The following is a 22,725-nucleotide window of genomic DNA, read 5'->3' as shown; positions in this document are numbered from 1 at the left end:
GAAGGATCCTTCAGTGGGGTAAACTAGGAAACAACACCCCACGCAAGCCGACGTGATCTTGGGCTCGGAGGAGGAAGTCTGGATTAGTCACACTTCTTCAGACGCACTTTGATGTGAGCTAGACGTGACCGCAGACTGGAGCGAGGATCCGGAAACGTCCTCGGTCTGAATGGATGTGCTGGGGGGTATTATTGTACCGCATGTGCTCTCAACTGGCTTTCTTTTTTTCTGGGAGACTCACATCCTGTACAGGGCTTGTGACAGCAGCATCACAGCCTCGACGTCCTCCTGGTGTCACGATAGAGCCTGAAGCACAACAAGGGTTACATCAATGAGTCATGTTGAGTAACATGAAGCCTCAGGAGCATTTTTGCTCTTATTTACCTGACTCTTTCTCCTAGGTGACTTGCGTAACGGAGCTGGAAATGACATTTAATTTGCTGTGAATTTCTCCACAATTATGGTGTACAACAAGGAGCTGAATGTCCTCCTTGTCCACTGTAACAGGACCAAATTGTTTGCCTGCATGTAGATGTCTTGCAACAGGCTGCCAGATGAAGGACACAGTTGCAGTTTACACTGTTTGCCCCTCATGTACCGTACTCCAGGAGAAATGACATTCATTACTTGCTGATGTTGTTTGTTCAACAGTGAATGATTTGCTTTTGTGCAGAGGAGGAATTGCTGTTCGAGTCCAGTATGTGCTGCACGGAAAACTGCCTGTGCCGGACCCAAAACTGACAGGTCCTGTACAAAATTATTGGATGTTTCAGGGTAAGTACCGCACTGAAGGGAACTACAGCAGCAGGTGGAATTTAGACCCAAGTCCTTCAGTTGGAAGGTGACATCTACAAGTGCTGAACTACCTGCTGCCCCTTTAAAGATCCATCCATCAATCCATCCAGATTAAGGAAATGCTTCTCCATTTCGGGGGTCACAGTGGTCCAAAGCCAATCCCAAAAAAATTGATGGATTCCTCCCAGGACTTGAACTCAGTAACAGCTTCATCATTACTCTACATGCAGTGCCCACCTCTAAAGCAGTAAAAATTAACAGCATTTAATGATAGTGACGAAGATCCTGGTACAGCCAGTCCATTTCCAGAGGTCGGATGAACCCTGTGCATTTCCTTCAAGCCCCCAGGTTCTCCTCTCCCCCTCCGAAACCTCCCGTCTGAACTCACAGCTGCCAGCCAATTGGTTATGCCCAGCATAACTGTGAGATTTTTCCAGGTTTTGTGCAGCCTCTGAATCTGAATGTGTGTGAGTGTCGTGTGGAAAGTTCACAGACAGCGTCTGAGCATCCGATCACATTCGGCTAGGGGCTTCGGTGTGGAATGTTACGCCCCTGTGGGACACAAGGAAATCAGGCCAAGAACATCTCAGCTGAGGAGTTCAGTCAGGGTCGGGATCACGCTTAGTCACTTTTCCCCAATCGCTGTAAACACTGACAGACTGTAAGCCAATATTTTATTGAAAGTTGTTCTATCAGAGCCAGAAATTAGCTAAACTGAATAAAATAATTTCAATTTGAATTTGAATCTCAAGTCCAGTTTCCAACTTGTTGCCCTTTAAATCAGACGTAATAATTTCTGTTCCAGTCATGCACCTTCTTTGCGTTCCTTTCCAGCACAATGTCAGGAACATCTGCCCAGCACACACACCCACACAAACACACACCTCACATGTAGCTCCCTGGGGGGTCACAGCAGGCTGGAGGTTCATTCTGTGACCTAAACAGAAACACAGAGCAGTCAGTTGGACGTTGGACGACATTACGAATAAATAATTGATTGAAACACACAGCACACACTACCGCAGACAGGCTTTGTACGAAAAGCCGGAGGCCTCCTGGACATGTGTTCAGCGGCGTACAAGTGACTGTCACGTCCACGCCCACAACACCTGCTCCGCACTAGCTCATGAGTAATCGCTCACCCTATAAAGACCCTCTTCGGCTCCCATACCGTTGCGGAATCTCGTTTGGGACAACCGCCCTTCCTCGTGTTACTACACACACTCTTGCTCTGTTCACGATCTCCGGTTTTTTGACTCCTTGTTTCGTTCTCCGACCACGTCCACGGATCCTCGTTCCTGTCCTGTTCGCCGATCGACCGACCCTTCGCCTGTCCCCGGTTTTGAGAACTTGCCTCTTCCCTCAACTTCTGACGAACCACGCTGCACTTGGGTTCAGCCGTCCCGGCTCCCTGTGTTCCGTGTGACAGTGACAAACCGACTGAAAGCGTTTCCTTGACTGCTCTGGTACTGCGAGTGTGTTTCAGAGTGCGAGTGCAGGTCCACACTTCTCTCATTGGCTTTTCGTTCACCTGCCAAAAATGGAAACTTCTGGTAAATTCAGAGAAGCTGCCAGTTCGGGCCTGGGGCGACCTTTCCTCTTTGTGGGGCGTGTGCCGGTGCAAGGCATCATGGGACGTGTGTCAGGCCCTCGGTGTCTCAGCCTCTTTGAATGAAAATAACTGTAAGCCCCGTAACCCCATGGGCTCTCATTTGTGTCACGGCATCTTTCTGCAACCTGAGGGAAGCTAAAATCACATGATCATTGTTCAGAGAGACATTCAGTGGCCTGAGAGGATGTTAGAAAGTTCTGGGCAGATCATCATGAGTGTGAGCTGCGTGAGTGAAATCTCTGAGGGTTCTCGTTGGCGTAACGGACAGCTCTCGAACCATCACGCGGTGTCACGCGGCGCAGTGTCATGCGCCCTTCTACCCAGCGCTCCTCTCCACACTTGTTCTGTTGACGCGTTCAGGGAGATGATGTGCTACTCATCCGTACGGCTCCAGCTTCCCTTCTGATCGCCGCTGCAGCTCCTTCACCACATCTGATGAGCAGAGCGACTGTAAATAGTCGGACGGAGGGCTGCGCGCCAGCAGAGCTGGTTCTCGTTCCCTCGGCGCTCGGGCCATGTGTGACTCCCGAAAGCTGGAGTCCCACGGAGAGCCGCGTGCGCTTCGTCTGGTGCTGTCGTCTCCCCTGTGCTCTAGAAGCTCCTGAAGCTCCTGAAGCTCCCGAAGGGCGCTCCCTTTTCCCTTAGCGCTCCCCTACAGTTGTCGGGACAAGTCCGTGGCCCCCATTTGTCGGCCCGGCGACGGTGACGTATGACCGGCGCACCGTGCGGTTTCTTAGAATCAGAATCAGAATCCAGTTTATTTGGCCAAGGGATTCAGCAGCTCTGAGGGACAGAGGAGCTCATTCAGTCACACAGAGGACAAATACACACACAAAAGGAATTTGGCTTTGGTTCCCAGTGGCTCATAGCGTAGAGCAGACGAAAAAAACACACAACATACGTATACACACATATACACATACTTGCATACATACAACAAGTAGGAAGATGCATTGACAGTGCTGGAGAATAAGAGAAAATAACGAAGGATGGAATAAATAATGAGGGAGGGAGTAAGAAAGAGGGAGAGACAGTATTGCACAGACCAGCTGCGTTCCCATCGCCGGCTAAACCGAAACGTTTTTTGCTCACAGTACATTTACATGAGTTGGTGTAGCAGGCGCTTTTCTCCAAAGCGGTGTGTGAGTAAACGAAAAGGCGACAGACAAAGAGCTTCAGACACAGACGTGTCCAGTGCAGTCACTGTGTCCAGAACCACTCTTGTGCAGGTTTGCATTGCACAAGTAGCTCCGAGCAGAATTGATAGGGAGTACAAAGCGTTTCTTTCCACAGATAATGATGCTGAAGATCATGTAGCTCTCGGGAGATCAGAAGTGCCTCTGAAAGAGATGGGATTTTGAGACTGAAAGTGATTCAGCAGCGCTGAGGGACAGAGGAGCTCATTCAGTCGCACAGAGGACAAAACTGGACCCAAGAGACTGTTGATTTTGGACCCTTGCGAGAGGGAGCAGAGTGGCGGGCAGAGGGGGGGACCACAGCGCTCCTGCTGGGGTTTAGTGAGTTACCAGTTCCTGTCGGTGCTGCGGAGCCGATGGTCTTGTAACGCGGAGAATTCGCCATAATCAAGCTGTCAGTTAGTCCAGAGCATTTTTACGGCAGTTGGGTTTATGGGGGAAGTTTCCTATTCTGCAGCATACGCACGCACACACACACGGCGCACTAATCAGCACAATCCTGCCATGTGTTTCGCTACAAAGAGCTTCTCCAAGACCAGCGCACGCTGCTGCGACCGGGGTCACGTTCCTGCGGGCGTTTACTCACTGGGGTTAACAGGAGCCTTGACTCTATTAGCGCGCGATCTCGCCATGCCGGCGTACGCACTTCCTCTCCCTGCTAATCATTAATGGCTTCCATGCTGGACGACGGCCATCGCGGGCTCCCTCGTAAAGCCGTAAACGTGCGCTCGCAGCTCGTCTTATTTATTGCCGCTTTCAGTTCCTTTGATGTTTTTTATTTCCCGGAGGGTCTGGGGCCACACTGGACTCCCTAACACGTCGAACCGGGTTGGAGTTCTGACTCTCGCCGGAAAAGACACGGCGGCACTGTGGGAACATCTGGAATTACTTAGATATGCGCTTCCGTGACTTCCAACACGAGTGTGTACGTGTGCGATTTGGCAAGCGTGTGTGTCTGGACGTGTGTGTTTGCGAATATGAGTGTGTTTCTGGAAGGACGAACTTCCCCACAAGGTAAACAGCTTGCGTCTGAAGTTGCTCAGCTGTTTTGTGGAAATTACCGCAGATGTGCGGCAATTACGGAAATAATCGCCGCTGCTGCTCGATATGAGCTGCCGTATAGAGCCGGGCCCTCGTTTATGACCGTAGAGCCCAGACATCACGTTCTCGCACCGAATTCTTGTTGAGAGGTGCTAAAGTCCCATATTTTTAAAGAGGAAAATTATCATTTGGTTCCAAGCTATAAAAAATGTCACTTTGTTACCTAAACATGCAGAAATATCAGCTGATGACACAGACAAGGAGAAACGTGTTTCCTCACGCGGTGCTGGGAACGCGAGCGAAGGAGGCGCTTCCCCTGGTCTAAGTACCGCAAAAGACCCATAAGCTGCTGCTGTTGTTGAGCTGTTTCCTAGAGCTACTTGTGGGGCAACTGGGTCAAGGAATGCAGCAAAATCTGTAAAAAAAAAAAAAAAAGAATTTCTAGATGAAAAGGATAAATGGAAACTTCTTAAAATGAATTTATTCAAACACTGATCTCACATTTGGGTGAACCACAAAAAATCCACTTTTGCATTTAAAAAAAAACAAAAAAAACAAAAAATCGATGCGAAAACCGTCATCTTTCTGCATGGGGAACTGATTAAAAATTGGCAGAACAGCTGGACCCGGTCGACAGCTCAGCTGCGCTCAGAGCAGAACTGGACCTCTGACTTATTGAAAGAAACACACGCGTAGTATAGAGCCAGGCTGACAAACACACACACACACACACATTTTCAGAACCGCTTGTCCCGTACGGGGTCACGGGGAACCGGAGCCTACCCGGCAACACAGGGCGTAAGGCCCGAGGGGGAAGGGGACACACCCAGGACGGGACGCCAGTCCGTCGCAAGGTACCCCAAGCGGGACTCGAACCCCAGACCCACCGGACAGCAGGACTGTGGTCCAACCCACTGCGCCACCGCACCCCCTGGCTGACAAACACTCTAGAAATAATTTGGGAAACAGCTGATTTCAAAGTAAGAATTTTCTTTCAGCAGAAAAAGAAAAACCACAAAAACAGTTCGGTGTCTCGACAGGGCTACAAAAAATTCCACTCTTTACACTTCCGTCGTGTGGTGTTTCCAACCCCAGTATGATCTGCAAAACCATGGTAATCACCCTAACTATTGACGAAATCCAAAGGTGCAATAACCATCATAGTAATAATCATGCCGGCTGTTAAATAAAATAATAAAGACCCAAATATAGAAAAATAAATGAACACGAGCTCGATCTGTCACTTGGCCACTGCAGAGCTCAGGTGCAGAGGTGTTCGTGTCACACCCTCTCACCCGATCACACCCTCTGTACACCAGTGCACCATGAAGAAGCAGAGTGCTCACGCTCAACCTGTAGCCGTTCCTCGAAACTGTGGGAAACGGTTCATGAATCGAAGCAGAGGCACAAACTCCCGGTGCAGCCAGACTGCGAACTGCAGCCCTGTTACTGGGGTATGTTGCATTTTCAAGTTTATTCAAATAAACAGAGCTGCTGTGAAGCTCCTGGATTGACAACTAAATAAACATCTGTGTGTGTGTGTGTTTGGAGGGTGGAGGAGGGGGGTGCGCATGGGGCATTGAGGAATTTCACCCCAGTTCACTCCGGGTTGGGTATGAAAGTGGCAGTTTACATCCACAGGGGGCGTGCAAAAGCATAATGCATATGGACGGTTACATGTTATTTAGTTGATGCCTTAATTGTGCAATACAGTATTTGGTTTGTGCACTAAGCCATTTACAGCAATTTACAGCAATTTACCCATTTAAAGAGTTAGTTCTTCCTTATGGTACAACCACAGAGGCAGGGATTCAAACGCAGGGCCTTTCATTTGCAAGATGAGGACTCTACCCTTCACCCCACCTACTGATCTTATGGATATGGACGTCGATATGGATGTGGATATGGATAATGAATGTACTTATACAAGCATTATTAAGTGCAGTGTATCCATCAAAGCTTCTTAAATACTTCATATGAAACATTTATTCATTGCAATCAATAGTTAACGTCAGTTCATTTCTATTTTTTCCACCTTTCTGACAATTCATTTGATTTTGTGTTTACAGTAAGCGGCATGTTTCATATGTTCTTGTGTGTGTGTGTGTGTGTGTGTGTGTGTGTGTGTATTGCAGCTGGCCCGTTATGGGCATGTATAACCTACAAAACAACCGCAGTCGGAGCGACTCCAGCTCCCTACAAGAGATGGGGGCCGAACGCCTTATCGGCCAGATGCCCTTATGAAATATAACTCGCTCGTTGTTTCGCAGGATAATTAAGGCCTCTGCTGGGATAGATGTGTCTCCTCTGCAAACAAAACATTATGGGCCTCGTGCTGTTGAAAGGAAAGTGCTGTGATCCGCCACCCTGGCAAACCTGCGACTGGACAGAAGTGCAGAGACGCCGCCTCAGGTGACCCCAGAGGGCCTGTCCCCCCATTGATGGACGTGTGCAAATTGATATTGTGCGGGAAACAAATGACGCTTTCCCACCTGGGCTCGTCGCGGAAGGTTGCGGAGCCGCAGCCGCCGAGCCCCTCGACCGCAGCTCCGTCCAGGGATGTGGTTTTGCACGGAAGAGCCGCTCTGCGAAGCCACCGTTTGCTTTGGGGTTTGGCCCTCGCTCCGTTCCCCATCGCCATAGCAACCAAAGGGAACATTCACAGTATCTTTTTCAATATGAGTCCGGCAATTAAAACATTACTTTCGCTCATCTAGATTTAGCTAAGGGAAGAAAGCAAAGCCTCCACTTTCGAATTTACGCTCAGGTGACGTGCATGATTTCATCCTCTGTACCACAGGGAGCGTTTCTGTGCAACTCGACACCGTAGACAAACAAACAAACAGTGTCAATTAACAGGATCAGGGCACGACTACTCGAATTCTAACTCGAGAAATATTAAACATGCCAAGACTCGTGATGTCAGCTGCCGAAATGCACGAGCGAGCGAGGTCACCGCCATCGCGAAGCCAAGCTCGCTGAACCAGAGCCGCGGAGACAACCTTCTCTAGGAAGCCCTCCTGAAGGCCTCCTCCGTGAGGTGAGCACAACCCCCCCCCTGAATGTTTACTCCACCTCCAGGCGCAGGGCAGGGAGAGGCCCGACGGCCGGCCTGCTGAGAAATGCGCTCGCGGGCCGACAGCCAGAGCAGCTCGGCTTTCCCCATCTGGGCACGTCTATTAAAACTAATTATCTGTGTTTTTCTTCATTTGTATGCTCAAATCTGCGCTTAAAAATAACCAGGTGACCACAATTCGGGGAGAGCGCGTTCCGAGTGGGATGAGCTGCCCATGTGTGTGGGGGTTAGTTGGGGGGGAGGTTTGGAGGCTCCATTGCTGTGAAGAACCGTCAATGCGTACGTTTCGAGGCGGTCATCAGGCTGGTGGTCTGTGCAAACCGCTAACACTTCCTGCATCTGGGAAAAAGCCACCTTATTATTATTATTACACACACACACGCACACATTTTCAGAACCGATTGTCCTATACGGGGTTGGGGGGAACCGGAGCCTAACCCGGCAACACAGGGCATAAGGTTGGAGGGGGAGGAGACACACCCAGGACGGGACGCCAGCAAGGCACCCCAAGCGGGATTTGAACCCCAAACCCACCAGAAAGCAGGACCCAGTCCAACCCACTGCGCCACTGCATCCCCTATTATTATTATTATTATTATTATTATTATTATTATTATTATTATTATTGATGTTGTTGTTGTTTACTATTTTCAGTGTCTTTATTATATGCAATAGAGTATACGCTACCATATAGAACAGAATAAACAAATGATAAACCATCATATATAACATACATCTCCCAAAGACATTATAGTGCATTTTTAATAAAGCACGACTAAACTAATACGGACAAAAGTTAAGTGAACTGATTCTTCATGAAATAACAGAATTAACAGAGTCGTAATTTTTTAATTATTATTGCTGGGTTTTATTCATTCTTTCTGAACATTTGTTGGAACCAAAGCAGTACTGAACCTCATTTCCATTTGTCGGTTCGTTCCAAATCAAATAAATTTCGGGTAAGGCACTTCAAAACGACACTGAGTCGTCAATTTAACTGTGCAGTATTTCATGAACACATGAGTAAAGAACGCGGTGAAGCGATCGATCTGCCAGCTGGCTTTACGTTTCGCCCTGCGATGGGAATCACTGGTGTCTCTCCTCCTTCCTTACTTCCTTTCTTCCTCTCTCAGGTTCTGGCAGTGTCCACACACCTGAAGATGCTCAGCATTGCCATGGCAACGGGGTGGCTGGGACATAACCTGTGAGCACAAACGCTGATCAGCAGAGGGCCGGTCTAGTTAAGGGATGCAGTGTTTAGCAGGGTTCCAACCCCACTTCCTACTGTAGTGCTCTGGGAGCTACTTCCCCTGAACGGCTGTGTAAATGTCAGCCTCAGTGTGAAACTGAAGGATCAACAACAGTAAATAAAAAGCACAAGAAGCACGCACTGAAAACGAGCCTGCGGGACTCCCTGGAGAGGGGCTCATCTTCAATCATTCTCTTTGTGCCATGGATAGTTGTAATATGCAGAGCCGTTCTGGATCGTTCTGCAGCCAAATTACAGTGTCGGGAATTGACATTTCAGCAGTGTGAACCACAGCTTGAGGTCCGGTTACAACCGTGGCCCTGTACTGCCCCCTATTGGTCCCTTTTGCACTCGTCACTGTGCTCTGGCACCGGTGCTGTGGCCTTTAACCATATCCTGCTGAGGGCTGAGAGGCCACTCAGCTCTTGCACGCTGCACCTCTGTCCATGGCCTCCCTCATAGGGTAAAGGAACCCTGACCCAGCACGGACCAGCACGGTCCAGCACTGTGGTTTTCTCCTCAGTGTGGGCCCTGTAACACCACCTGGACTGCGCACCCCTCTGCCCTCCCCAGGTCCGATCCGGTCTGGTTCGGTTCAGTTCGGTTCGGGCTCCCTCCGGTCCTGGACCACCCAGGAACATGGTAACTACAAGGTGCCCGGAGCCACTGGAGCAGCAAACAGAAACACAGAGAGAAAGGTGTGGGACAGCAAGTGGCGCACTGGCGAGCGCTGTCACCTTGTAATGCAGAGGTCCTGGGTTTCAATCCCACCATCTGCTGTAGCTCCCTTCTTTAAAGTAATTACCTTGATTTGGCGCAGTAAACGTTACCCAGCTGTTTCTATGGTCAAAGCACTACAGCAAAAGCTCATATGGCTGGAGTGTGTCAACTATTACTTTTTGATTGCTTTTTCACAAGACAGTAAAGTAAGTGATTTCTTAAACAAACACTCCTGGTCCTGATGCCGTGCGGGAAAATAGTGCAGCGACGACGGTAAATTCTTGCCAAATGTGCCTTTATAATAAAACTATTTCGTGATCAGTAAGTTCAATCCCAGTTCGTCGCTTCAAATAGTGATTTTTTTTTTACAACTTGCCAATTTTTTGGTTAGAAAATTCTAGAAAAAACATTCTGAAAAATGATGTGATGCGGTCGTGCGCAGCTCAGCCGTACAATCAGATCAGTGCGCAAAACACTGTAAATCACCTCAGGCAAAAGCGTAGATAAACAAATTAGTGTAAAAGGAGAGACACAGTGATGCGCATGCAAATGATTCTGCCTTAACGATGCCGTTGTGTGTGAGAAACTCATTGTTTTGAAGAGAGGAACTTTGTGTTTATTTTACAGGGTTCATAAGGAAACATAAGGGATTATGGGATTTTCTTATATTGCCTCATTATCCTGTTTTACCTCGACTCCCTTCTCCACACCGTGGTAACTGTGGTGGACCTCCAGGCCCATCTACCAGGAAGTGCTCAGTCACTCTTTGCTGCAGGAGCATCGACTCTCTTGCCAGAACCTCTAATTAGAACCACCTCACTGTGCGCACCGTTCGTACCGCGGTATTCCCCCTGCGAGGCCGCCAGCGCGGGACCACACCGGGCTTTGCGCCTCAACCATGACTCACACGTCCAGGCCTCCCCCCTTTCTCACGGGCCTTGGTGGGATGGGGATCAGAGCCACAGCTGGGAGAAGCGGTCCAACTGTGGTGACTAATGCCGTATTAAAAGTAAATAAAGCAGCGCTTTTAAGAGTTAATAAGGCGACGCTGTAGATTAGAGCAATAAAGTGCGTGTTATTTCCAAAGGCATGAGATGCAGCGGGTAACGAGCTCCTGAGCCGTGCATTCCAGTGTAGGTTTGAATCCCACTCAGAGCATGTTCTCAACAAAATGACAGACTCAGAAGAAACCAAAGATGTTCCACTCTTGTCACATCCCTCACCAAGAAGATCACTAGAGCGGTTAGCACGAGTCCATGAATTGAACACTTTACCCGTATGACGAAATATTTGCGACAGTGGCTGGCATCCCCTTGTCTTACTTAAATTACCGTGGCCGTGTCAGCGCTGTGTATTTGTAATACATGCCTCTATTCATGCATGTGAGCTATTTTTGTAGTATCATTTGGCACCAGGCCAATTCATATCACACCACATCACATGCAGTAATGAATTTTTCTAACATAGCTCAATCATAATTATTCTTACAGTTGCAGTGCTCCGAGGTTTTCATGAAAGAAAACAACGTGGGAAACTCTGGAAAGGAAAACTAAACATAAGCATTTTAGCAAGAATTAAATCTTCAAAAAAACCGAGAAAAGAGTGCTCTTTAGCGCCCCTGTTGGTGCCAAGAGGAAAATTCCTTAAGGAGATACGTAGCTTAATAGTCCCCAGCTCCAAAAATGCTTGGGTTTGACAAGTGGATGATGAAATATAAATAAATTACCGTTTATGTGTTTTATTGCAAGCATATTTTCTTTCGCCAAAAATAACTACATATGAGGAAACACTGTAAAGACGTGTATTTGGATACCATGACCTGGCTGTACCCGAGAGTCACCGGCGTTCCTGTCAGTCACCCATATTTCATTAAGAGGAGCCCATACTGGGTCTTGCCTCAACTTGATCCCGGCTGCATTATCTTGAGATCTGTGTGTCCGTTAAACGCCCATTCTTGTGCACTCCCGGTGGGCGGAGCCTGCCACCCGTCCTGTAATGACACGATTGCTTTCCAACTGCCGTCTCCTGTATTCCAAGGGAGGACTTGATGAGCAGTGCAATCGAAGATGAGCACGGGGGTGCTGTGGGGGTGCCAACAGTGTTACAACACTGTCCTTTTCAAACAAGACTGGGGCATGCCCAATTCAGCGAGCGACCGGGTGTGAGCCAGTACGGGATGGGCTTACAGAGTAACCCTAATGGTAACCCTAACCCTAAATATAAAACAAATAGGGCAACAAAGACACAAACGAAGAATAAAGCTTTGGGCAGCATCTTCGTCCACACCGGTTCGAGCGCCGCAGCATGACGCCTCCTGTCCTCCAACAGTCCAGTTCAATATTCTGGTCGCACCTGATCCCCATCATCCTGGGGGTGGCTGTGGCCACCAGAGTGCCAACGAAGGAAACGGAGAAAATGAATCACTTGGCTTCTTTGTGAAACTGTTCCATCCAATGAAGTGAGTTTTGGGCGAGGAAGCTGTTATATCTAGTGTCACTCAGTATCTAATCTTCTACCATTAATACTCTTCTATAAACTTATTCACTAGTAAAAAAATGAAAAAAATAAAGAAAAAAAACTTTTTCATTATGTTAACACTGATATTTGTGCCAAGAAACTTATGTTTTCTTATTTTATGTAACTCTTCAAGCTTTAATAGTATTTTTTTCTATCGGCAAAACATCTGTCCTTCTGGGACTGGATACTAATGGTGCAATTAGAATAAAGATAATTTAATAATAACAATTTTCATTTCATGTTGAGTAAGGTAGCATTATGCAGGACAACACACCGGATCGTTGATACACACACGTGACACACTAAGCGACCTTCAAAAATCGATGGATTATGTTGAAATTTTGAAAATTTCCTCATCGATACTCTACTGGTTACAGTGTCACTAGGGTGTCTGGAACGCGCCAAACCTGGGAGCGCTGTCCTTCCCAAGAAACGACGTGTTATGAATCAAAAACAGAAAAGGGAACAGGGTCTTTTTCAAAACAGCTGGATAGAAGGAAAAGACGTCCCGTTTGTCCAACTCATCACGCAGATCACGACGGCAGCACAGAGCCGCCCTTGTCCCGATCTCCACAGGCCACCAAACCTGTTCTTGTGCCTTTTAGGAAGGCAATTTGGCGCAATGCAGGTTTCCTCGTTTTATGCAGATTTCCGTGCACCGCAGCGCTCTCCGTTGCTCGCGGCGCTGCAAAACCCTCCCTCGAGGGCTCCAACGTGAGGAAAGAATGCGGACCATTCGGAACACCCGAGGGCAGGTAAGCAGAGCAGGTCAGGACCGCGTTCCTCAGGGAAGGTAAATGTTGCAGGTCTGGCAGGTCTTCCGCACCGGCTACAGGAAGAAAGGTGTGAAGAAGGTGAGTCGTATAAGTGAGAGGGGCCGCAGGTGAGTAATAAAAGGAAGAATTACTGCAGGTAGGCTCTTCAGGTGAGAAGAGAGGCAGGAGAGAGGCTGGGAGGGGACACAACAGCCATAGGGCCGCAGTCCATCTGTTGTTATCATTGCTTGTCGATGTCTCCATCCATCGCTTATTGCGCTCATGTTTGTTATCAGAATTATTTACACTTCCAAACACATTAAAACACAATTTAGATGAAAGGAAATGAAACTCGGTCAAGGTTGGGAGCCCTCAGTAAATACCTGCATTATTCTTTGCACTTCTGCTTTGGGCGGCACTGTCTTTGCGTTGGCCCTATGCGAGAGTGTTAGCGAAGGCCCGGCTCGGGAAACAGCTGTGTAAATAATGTGTTTTCACTTCCACAAGTCCTTGGGGTTTTTTCGTCCGCAGTGCTGAGAAACAACGAGCAGCCACGTTGCTTAGTGACGATGACCCGTTACTGGTGCAGAGACCTGCGGCTCTTACTGTAACGAACGTGTTGTCGTTCAGAGCCATTGAGTCCATGTTGACTCTTGTTGGCCACTAATGTAGACCTCCTCCAGAAAGTGCTGTCCTCCACTTGCGTCCTTAGGGCCGAATGGACTGTTTGCACTGCCGACAAGCTATGCTGGGCTAGGAAGCCTAGGAAGAAGCATACTTTCGTAAAATACCAAGCAAATCTTCCAGGTTAACTTACTTGGACAGTGGAAATAAAACACGGTTCTCCCATTGTGTTCGTCTGTCAGTCTGAACGGCTCCAGCGAATGCGTAGCTGTGAACCTGCTTTTTTGTGTTCTACATCACAAATCACAAACGCAAAATCACATCCAAACATTTCATCATAAAGACATTTCTCAACATAAACATGACAGAGCTTATTCACTCATCCAAACATCTTATTTTACTAATACAAAGAGTGATAAACATCAGCCTTCAAAAACAAATATAAATATCCACTATGACAAGGAAACCATTAAAAGTGTGTTACACCCACAAGAAAAGTACGCAAGCGCCCATGTCAAACATCTACCCTGTCATTAAAAACCACAAACATTAAACATTCATACAACATACATCTAAAAATTAAAGCATTATTAAATCTAAAATGGTACAAAATTTTACGAATTAAAAATCGATCATTCATGAGGTTTTTCCGAACAAAAATCTCCATCCTCCATAGCTGTCAGGCGGGACTCTTCCCCAGACCCTGACAAACTGAACCTAGGGGGAGACCCCACCCGAGACAAATCAATAACTAATAAACCCGAATGATCGGATACCACTATGGAGGAGGGAGGATCTTCTCAGCCCTTTTGAGGGGTCACAGTGAAGACCGGCATCGCCAGTGTAGTACCGGAGTTTAACCCAGCCTCCCTCCTGTGCTTCTTCTTCTTCCTGGTCACTCCTGTAAAATCCTATGAAATGTCCGTGTGCCCAGGTATGTCTCTCTCTCCTCCTCGGCCCGGGACCCACAGAAGTGCCCAGCGAAGAAAGAGACTGTGCCACACTGGCCCCGGACAACCGCTCTCTTACCTCAGCACCCGCCACTGGTCCTAGCTGCTCTGCAGTGTCGCCAGACAAAGGCTGGGCTTCCACACCGTTCCCCGTCGGCACTGTCTCTGCCCGCACTACCCCGGCACAGGTCGGCTTGTGCTGAGGGTAGCTGTGGGAGAGATGATCTACCCCCCGGCATTGGGTACAGCGGTGGGGGCCTACGCAGTCCTTGGCCAGGTGGCAGATCTCCAAACATCGCTGGCACATCATAGTCTTACAACTTCTTCCGGTATGCCCCTGGCCAAGACACAAATAGCAGGAGGGAGGCTGACAGTGATAAAATAGTTAGCCTCTTGCCTTGACTAAGGTAAAATATGCCGGCGGGTGCCTATAACCGTCCATCCCCACAGGGACGGGATGCAGACGAACTAAAAAGCATCTCCGTCCAGTCCAGATACCAAGAAGGTCCCGGTCTTACTCATGTCTGGGGAAGACGTCGGCAAAATCCCCCAGGAAAGCTGCTGTGACGTCCGCTGACAAGAAGGGGTCGAAGACGTGGACAGTCACAATTCTTCTATCTGTCCTCCAGAGTGGCTCCATGGAGTAGGGGAGCAGCTTTGCATGCATGGCACTGACCCTACAGGTCTCCAACACCCTCCGTTAACCTTCATCGGTCGTCAGCGTGATGTCGAAGAAGGACGACAGCCCATTCCTCTGGTTGCAGACAATGTCCTCCGCCAGAAGTCGCAGTAGTCCGAAGATGATCTCATGAATGAAAGGAATCCGCTCGTGAAATCGCGCCGGTTACTCCAGCGGAAGTGCATGGTATTCTTCAAAGCCTGCATCCTTCCAGCTGCCGTCCTCACTGCCAACGACGTTCTGACGTCCTCCCCAGGGGCTGCCAACAACTTCAAGGAAAACCCTATTCTGGACTATCTGGAATAAAACACTTCAAACAAAATCTCTGTGTCACCCTGCGGGGACGGCAGACAAGCCACCCGAAACCCTGCACCTTAAGCTCAGCAGGCTACCCAAAAAGTAAAACAGCTCCTACGAGAGAGCAGAGCTTCGCCCTAGGAAAGCTGCGGTCATGCCACACTCAGTCCTGTATTAGGCACCATGCTGCCCCTGCTAAAATCTGCTAGCTGTGAACCTGCCCGTAGCACTAGAGTCCTTTGGATACCCGGTCAGTCTGGCCAGATGTGGAACGCAAAGTTTCTGTCGGGGGACTCATGCTGTGAGTAACGGTTCCTGAAAGCTGAAACATGATGCCCTATGCATATGCAAATGCTGCAACCACTGAAAGAGCCAACATGCTCACTATAACAATCTCCTTCTGCTTCCGAGCCTCCAGTCAGTCCAGGGCGGCACTGCTCCAACACACCTCCCAATGGTAGAGTAAGACGTGTCAGTTGACGGTGTCACGTTACCCAGCCGGGAAAACTCTTCACACTCACTGTGGTTCGAGTGTCTTCAAAGGCACTTGGAAAGTGTGAAAAAGCAGTTTAACATACGCCATACAGCCCTATCACTGAATGCTATTGTGATGGCAACCATTGTGTTTTTTGCTATTGGGCGGCATGGTGGCATAGCGACTGGCACTGCTGTCTCACACTACCTGGGTGGTGCAAGAGGATGTGGGTTTGATCCCCACTCAGTCTGTGTGGAGTCTGCATGTTCTCCTCGTGTCTGTGTAGGTTTCATCTGGGTGCTCTGGTTTCCTCCCACAGTCCAAAGACATGCTGTTCAGGTTCCCGCATAGTGTGTAGGTGACAGAGAGTGTGTGTGTTCCGCTAATGTATGGATGACTGACCCATTGTAAGTAGTGTCTCAAGCAGTGTAAGTCACCGCAGTGAATAAGGTGTGTGGGCTGATAACACTGCATAGTATCCATTGGAAGTTACTTTGGAAAAAAGCGTCTGCTAAATAAATAAATGTAAATGCTGTAATGACCTGCTCTCTTAATATTAGACTGGTTCTTCGGGTTTGGCAAGTTACACATTTTGAAAGACAAAAACAATGTCCGATTTATGTTTTCATTTTCAATTTCAACCTTCTTTCAGGCCGACAGTCTTTCTCTCCAGAATGACTTTCTTTTTTCAGCTTTTCAGACTCTCTCTGTCAACTGGCGAGACTGATTGTCTTCTTCTTTCATCTTGTCAAACTCTCCTTGCTGATTGACGAGGCTGTCAAGGACTCTATGCTGATTGGCCAGGCTGCAACAACCATATGCTGATTGGCCAGACTGTCAAAGATTCTGTGCTGATTGGCCAGGTTGTCAAAAACTCTGTGCTGATTGGCCAGGCTGTCAAAGACTCTGTGCTGACTGGACAGACCTATACAGACCTATCCCATGTCTACAGCTCCAAACTACCAGCTACCGTGCTGCTACTATGACTTCTATATGCACAGTTGCGAAAGCTGGCCCTGGAAGAATGTTGCTCTGTACCCTGGAACTGCCACCCTCAGTAGGTCGGACGTCTCTGCCGGGCCATCACATCGATAGTTCCCCCTCATTTGTTCACGTTTGTTTGCACCCAACTCAAATGTGCATTTACATGCCCAGAGGGAAGAACAAGTGCCAACGACATGTGTTTAGTACACAGTAAGGCTGCCTTACAGGATGTGTTTGTGGACCCTCGTTGCGTCGGTTACTCACCCTGCAGTCAAGTCTATTATGGCTCCCTTTGGGCACTATTGACTCCGTCTGCTGCATTTGTAATTTTCCTCAGTCAGTTCATCAACCGCAATGTACAGTTTAAACCTACTGTATTTTTTATACCTTTGTAGATGTTTTTTCATCACAGTCTAATGGAGGTTCACTACTAAGGATTTGGAAAGTCCTCGCTGATTCTCGTGTATACAGTGTATTTACAGCAGAGCTCTTATTTTCATAGTAAAACATCTGGAATTTAGATATATTCAAAAAAAAAAAGCATTAGTAAACACACCAACGTACCAATGAGGCAGCACAATCCTTAGTAACCCTTAACCAAAACATTTCAAATTTGAGCTATAAAATTACCTGGAATTTTTGATCACTGAAGATGATGGAAGCATCAAGCATAAAGGAGATCCAGTCCAGAATAGCCCAGGTAAAAATCGCTGTAAATTAGGCGTGTCAAGGAGTTATATTTGGTCAGTCTCCTTGCCCTGCTGTGGATCATGGTCAATAAAAAAAAACAATGAAAGAATATCCTCTTTGGAGACATGATGCTATGAAAGGATGTAAAAACTGCCATGGACTGAATGGTGTGTGTGTATTTACATGTCTTTAGGAGGAAGCATGGGGAAAATATACAAACTGCTCTGGATGAGGGGGTGCGGTGGGTTGTCCTGCTGTCCGGTGGGTCTGGGGTTCGAGTCCCACTTGGGGTGCCTTGCGGCGGACTGGCGTCCCGTCCTGGGTGTGTCCCCTTCCCCCTCTGGCCTTACGCCCTGTGTTGCCGGGTGGGCTCCGGTTCCCCGTGACCCCGTAAGGGACAAGCGGTTCTGAAAATGTGTGTGTGTGTGTGTGTGTGTGTGTGCTCTGGATGAGTGGTGAACTGATAGCCATTCAGTCTTACAGAGCAATGAAGGAAGGTGAACAACTGCCTTGTTGAGCTGATGAAAACTCACGTGTACTGTTGAAGTCAGTCTGTCCACTTCAACGGCATTTGTGGAGTTTTTACCATAGGCGGGTGTCAATTTTTGGGCTCAAGAACACCTACACAGTTGAAATCATTGAAAGTAATAGAAATTACTCTTTAATTTACTCACCCTTACGATGAGTTTTTCAGGAGCATGTTACCTTTGTAGTGCGGAGAAAAACTCCCTTCCAGTGCGGCCACATTATGAGGATGTCAGAAGATCATTCAGCTTTGACTGCGTCCAGCAAGGGAAGAGAGATGGGAGAAGAGATAGGGTAGGAAGCGAATGCAGTACATGGACTCATCACATCTCACAGCAGACAGACTGCAGGGATCGAGGGAAACATCTCTACATTTACACATGTTGGGGGGGACACACCCAGGATGGGATGCCAGTCCGTCGCAAGGCACCCCAAGTGGGACTCAAACCCCAGACCCACTAGAGAGCAGGACCCAGTCCAACCCAGCGCGTCACTGCACCACCACATGCCCCAGCTGATTGATGAACATCTCCTTGAAAATACGATGAGTTCATCACATCAACAGGAGGAGAGACTTGGATGCAGAGACATGATTCTAGAGTACAGTTAATTTGTCACTTTCCACCACATGAACCAGTATACATCACATGAGTAGCTGCATACAGGTTTATCCGTTATTCTACAATTCTAAACACACAATTATTAAACATAAACATTGACTCTTCATTGGACCTAAGAGGTCAGCAGAGAAATGAGTCCAGAAGAGGTGAGTTCTGAGACCCTTCTTGAATGCAGAGAGAGAATCAGTAGTTCTAATGAGAGGGGGAAGTCATTCCTCTACATTGGAGCCAGAACCAGATCAGGTCCTGTAGATATGGAGGAGCTGAGCTGTCGATGGTTTTGTAGGCTGTAACCAAAGTGTTGAATCTAAAAGCCAGTGCAGAGAGAAGAGTAGAGGAGATACATGGGAACGCTTTGGCAAGTCAAACACAACTCGGGCAGCGGCGTTCTGTATCAGCTGCAGAGGTTTGATGGCAGTAGCAGGAAGGCCACATAAGAGAAAGTTGCAGTATCCAGACAGGATGTCACCATGGCCTGGAAAAGTAGTTGGGCAGAGTCAGTTGTGAGGTAGGGACGGAACCTGTGGATTTTATGCAATATGTATCTGCAGGTCCAGGTTGCGGCTTCGATGTATAAGTGAGAAGGAGAGACTTGAGTCAATCGTCACTTCGTCAGATCCCTTCACCCAGGTAATATTCCCCATGCTGGAATTTGGAGATAATGTGGAGAAATGTAACACTTTACATTGTCCCCCCCACCCACCTGAGCCCTGTTCAAAAGACACTTTTCGTGCGCTGTCTTTGGGCAGGAACGTAGCGGGCCGAACACGGCTCATCGGGACTGGGGAACCGCCTTGAGGAGAACTCGAGTTCTTCTCTTGTTCTTCTTCAGGTCTCCCTGTTACCTGAAGTGGATCTGGCAACTTCTCCACACGCCTTCCTGTGGAAGGGAGGGCTCGTCCGCGCCATTGTCCCCTCGAGTGCTGGAATGTCGAAGGCACCGAGTGACATTTCTCAAGGGGCAGGGCCAGCAGGAGGGAGTGGCCGCATCGCAGAGCTCATTCCCCACATGCCTGGGAGGGCAGCGTGCGACACACAGGAACACCCCACCCCCCAGCAACAGCTGAGCGCCATTTTATTGGCCCCAAAATCACACACCTCCTGCACCCTCAACCACTTTCTCAAGCGACGAAAATTGCACTCTGACATCAGGGCCTTGAAGGACATTCCTTTTCTCTAATGGTGCGAAAGATGCACTTTCATTGCGATTCTTTTCTTTTTCGAGGAATCGGTGGCGTGGGTGTGCTCATGTTGTACGATGCTGGTTGTTTATTGTGTTTCACTTCATGATTCACGTTACACAGGAGGTGCAGTTTAGCAGTTCTGAGAAAATGAACAAATGAACAAGACGAGCTCCAGAGAACTGAGAGTGTGCGTGCGTGCGTGCGTGCGTCGCTGGCCATCATTCCTTGTTCGCTGATTCTTCAGGTTACGACGAAAATTGGAACCGGAAATTTGCTCAAAAAAACGTTTTGTTTGTTTCCCCGAAGTCACTTTTGCTGGAAACTTCTAACAGAGATGTCAGTTTGTTTACTGGTGTGTAAAAATGCTGTTGATGGGTATCATTAAAAATCACTTCTAAGACATTTTAATATTTTCATTAACCTTGAGCTACTTTAATCTTGACTCACAACGACTGAAAATAAAGAAATGTAACAATAATAAAAATGAGCATAAAAAATGATGGAATGCACTTTACTGTCATCTCTCAGCCACCGGCGTCGAGAAAACCGGTGTGAAGAAAGCACTCCTAGTTGACGACACTGCTGGATGGTGTCGCACCGTGAAGAGCTCCTGAGAAGAACCACAAACATTCAGCGAAGAGGGTGAAGAAGATCTGATTGCATTGAGATGATGGAAGAAGGTACGGGACGCCAGGGGACCGATGTGACCGATGATTCACGCGACAGTGAAGACGAAGGAGAAGACCCGGGCAAGGACGATGACGAGGACGATGACTTTGCCACGATGATGATAAGGGCAATCTGGAGGAGGGAGGGTCTGGAGATGGGCTCAATGGCATGACTCTAAGAAGGTATGGCCGTGTGTGCTCTCTACGGAGTTCTCTTTGCATCTTGAATCCCAGCCAAGGTGGCGGCACTGAGGTGCAGCTCTGGTGGTCGGGGCTTCTAGACCTGCTGGCTTTGGCTCCAGGGGTGACAGTGCGTAAGAAAACATAACCAAAAATACGTTGTAATTACAACTAGACACTCTTTTAAAAGTGGGACACAAGCAGTCAGAGGGGTGAGGCGAGGACTCGGGTCACGTTTGGGCGCAGCTTTGAAAGCGAGAACAAAGCTCTAGAGTCACTCTGCGGCATCTCGAAAGAACACCCACGAATCCTGAGAACCACGCACCGCCGGACGGTTCTGCTCCTGTGCACTTCAACGGCCCCGTAAATGCCACGCTGGTCGGTATGCGGTTGGCACACAGTAGCCATTTGGTGTTTTGTGGACATTCTCATGGTCTAAAGCAGACAGTTTCTTGGCCATATTTGACCAGGCGAGAGAAAACAGCCCCGTGGCTCCGGTGTTTGTCTTTGGTCATGTGCCGGGAAGCTGGAGGATGCCTCACGCTGCCTGTTCCCGGCGCTGCGGACTACACGCCGCTCATCTTTGGTGCCCAGGAGCTACAGGCTGCGGCGACAAAACAGAGCCTCACACGCATGTTGGGGCAGGGATTGGGCTGGGGATGCAGGCAAGCACACTGGTTTTCATGGGTGAGTTCTCGGCCCCCCCGGGGGCTGAAACAGCCCGAGGCGCGGTGACGCCGAGGCGAGGTGGGTATGTCAGCTCTTCAACGGAATCGATACACGATGGCCCCAGGAGACGAAAAACTGGAATTTTGACTTCTTACTCAAACGAGGCGGTGAAGGTAAAACAGGCCCCGGCGCCTCTGTCCTGCCTTCACTCTCTCCTTCAGCCAGACCGAAATGCTAGGAAACATCCTTGTCTCAATATTTGACACTCGTGGTGGTAATTCTTTATAAAATATTTACATATGCAAATTTTCATCCTGGGTGGCACGTTGAGCTTCACGAGGAAATGGCCCGAGGCTGTGCTGTACGAGTCGGTATGAGGCGACGCTTTTCCACTCGGGCCGTGAGGCTTCTTGTGCTGCTGGACCAACATCTTCTGTTCACTGACAAACCCTAAACCCCACCCCCCACACACACACACAATGTCTACAACCACTTGGCCCTAGCAAGCTGGAGCCTACCCGGCAACACAGGGTGTAAGGCCGAAGAGGGACGGACACACCCTGGACATGACGCCAGGCCATCGCAAGGCACGAACCCCAGATCCACCACACGGGGGGGCACTGGTCAAACCCGCCGCACCACTATGCCCCCATAAACCCTAAACCCTAAGCTCTAAACCCTAAACACTAAGCATTAGATAAATGAGAGAAGTCAAAACCAGAAATGCTGGAACCTCACAGCTGGTGAGGAACCTTCACGCGGACTGGTGATTCCAAATTGCCCACTCTATGTGTGTGTGTGTGCATGTGTGTGTGTGTCTGTTACGTTGTTGTACTCCTCAAAGGCGTGAATGAGTGCAGGGAGCACACTGCAGTGTGTCTAACACTTGATGTCACCTTGGATGAAGGTATCAAGTAAATACTACATAACAATGAGTGTACGTCAGTGTGGAGAAAGGCATCTGCCAAATTAATGTAAATCAGTGTAAATGCAGTATTAAGGCAGCTGCAAGCTTTGATTTAAACGTGTCCACGAAGCCCCACGGACAGAGCATTAATGATGATGGAGAGCCGAAAGAGCCGCTCCAGGTTCCAGAAAGAAACGGCTCGTTTTAGCCCCAGCGAGCCGGTTCCTCATTCTCCTCCGCAGGAGCAGCAGGGTGAGACAAAGCCGGGCTTTTGCCGCGCCGTCAGCGAGCGAGCCGGGGTGCGAGGCAGGA

The 22,725-nt window shown here is 48.6% G+C and overlaps 1 protein-coding gene across 1 annotated transcript in view; it reads right to left on the bottom strand.

Moving 5' to 3' along the window:
- The window catches only part of LOC114909086 (zinc finger protein 11-like), a 334,553-nt gene that overhangs the window by 241,966 nt on the left and 69,862 nt on the right, over nucleotides 1-22,725 (bottom strand). The window contains exon 4 of the mRNA XM_029251968.1: nucleotides 6,163-6,173. Within this exon, the coding sequence (XP_029107801.1) occupies nucleotides 6,163-6,173 (11 nt within the window). The remainder of the gene's footprint in view (nucleotides 1-6,162; nucleotides 6,174-22,725) is intronic.

The sequence above is a fragment of the Scleropages formosus genome, chromosome 1, assembly GCF_900964775.1.
Source record: "Scleropages formosus chromosome 1, fSclFor1.1, whole genome shotgun sequence".
NCBI classification, from domain to species: domain Eukaryota; kingdom Metazoa; phylum Chordata; class Actinopteri; order Osteoglossiformes; family Osteoglossidae; genus Scleropages; species Scleropages formosus.
Note: the sequence above shows the minus strand (reverse complement) of the source record. Positions and strands in the feature narration are given on the sequence as shown.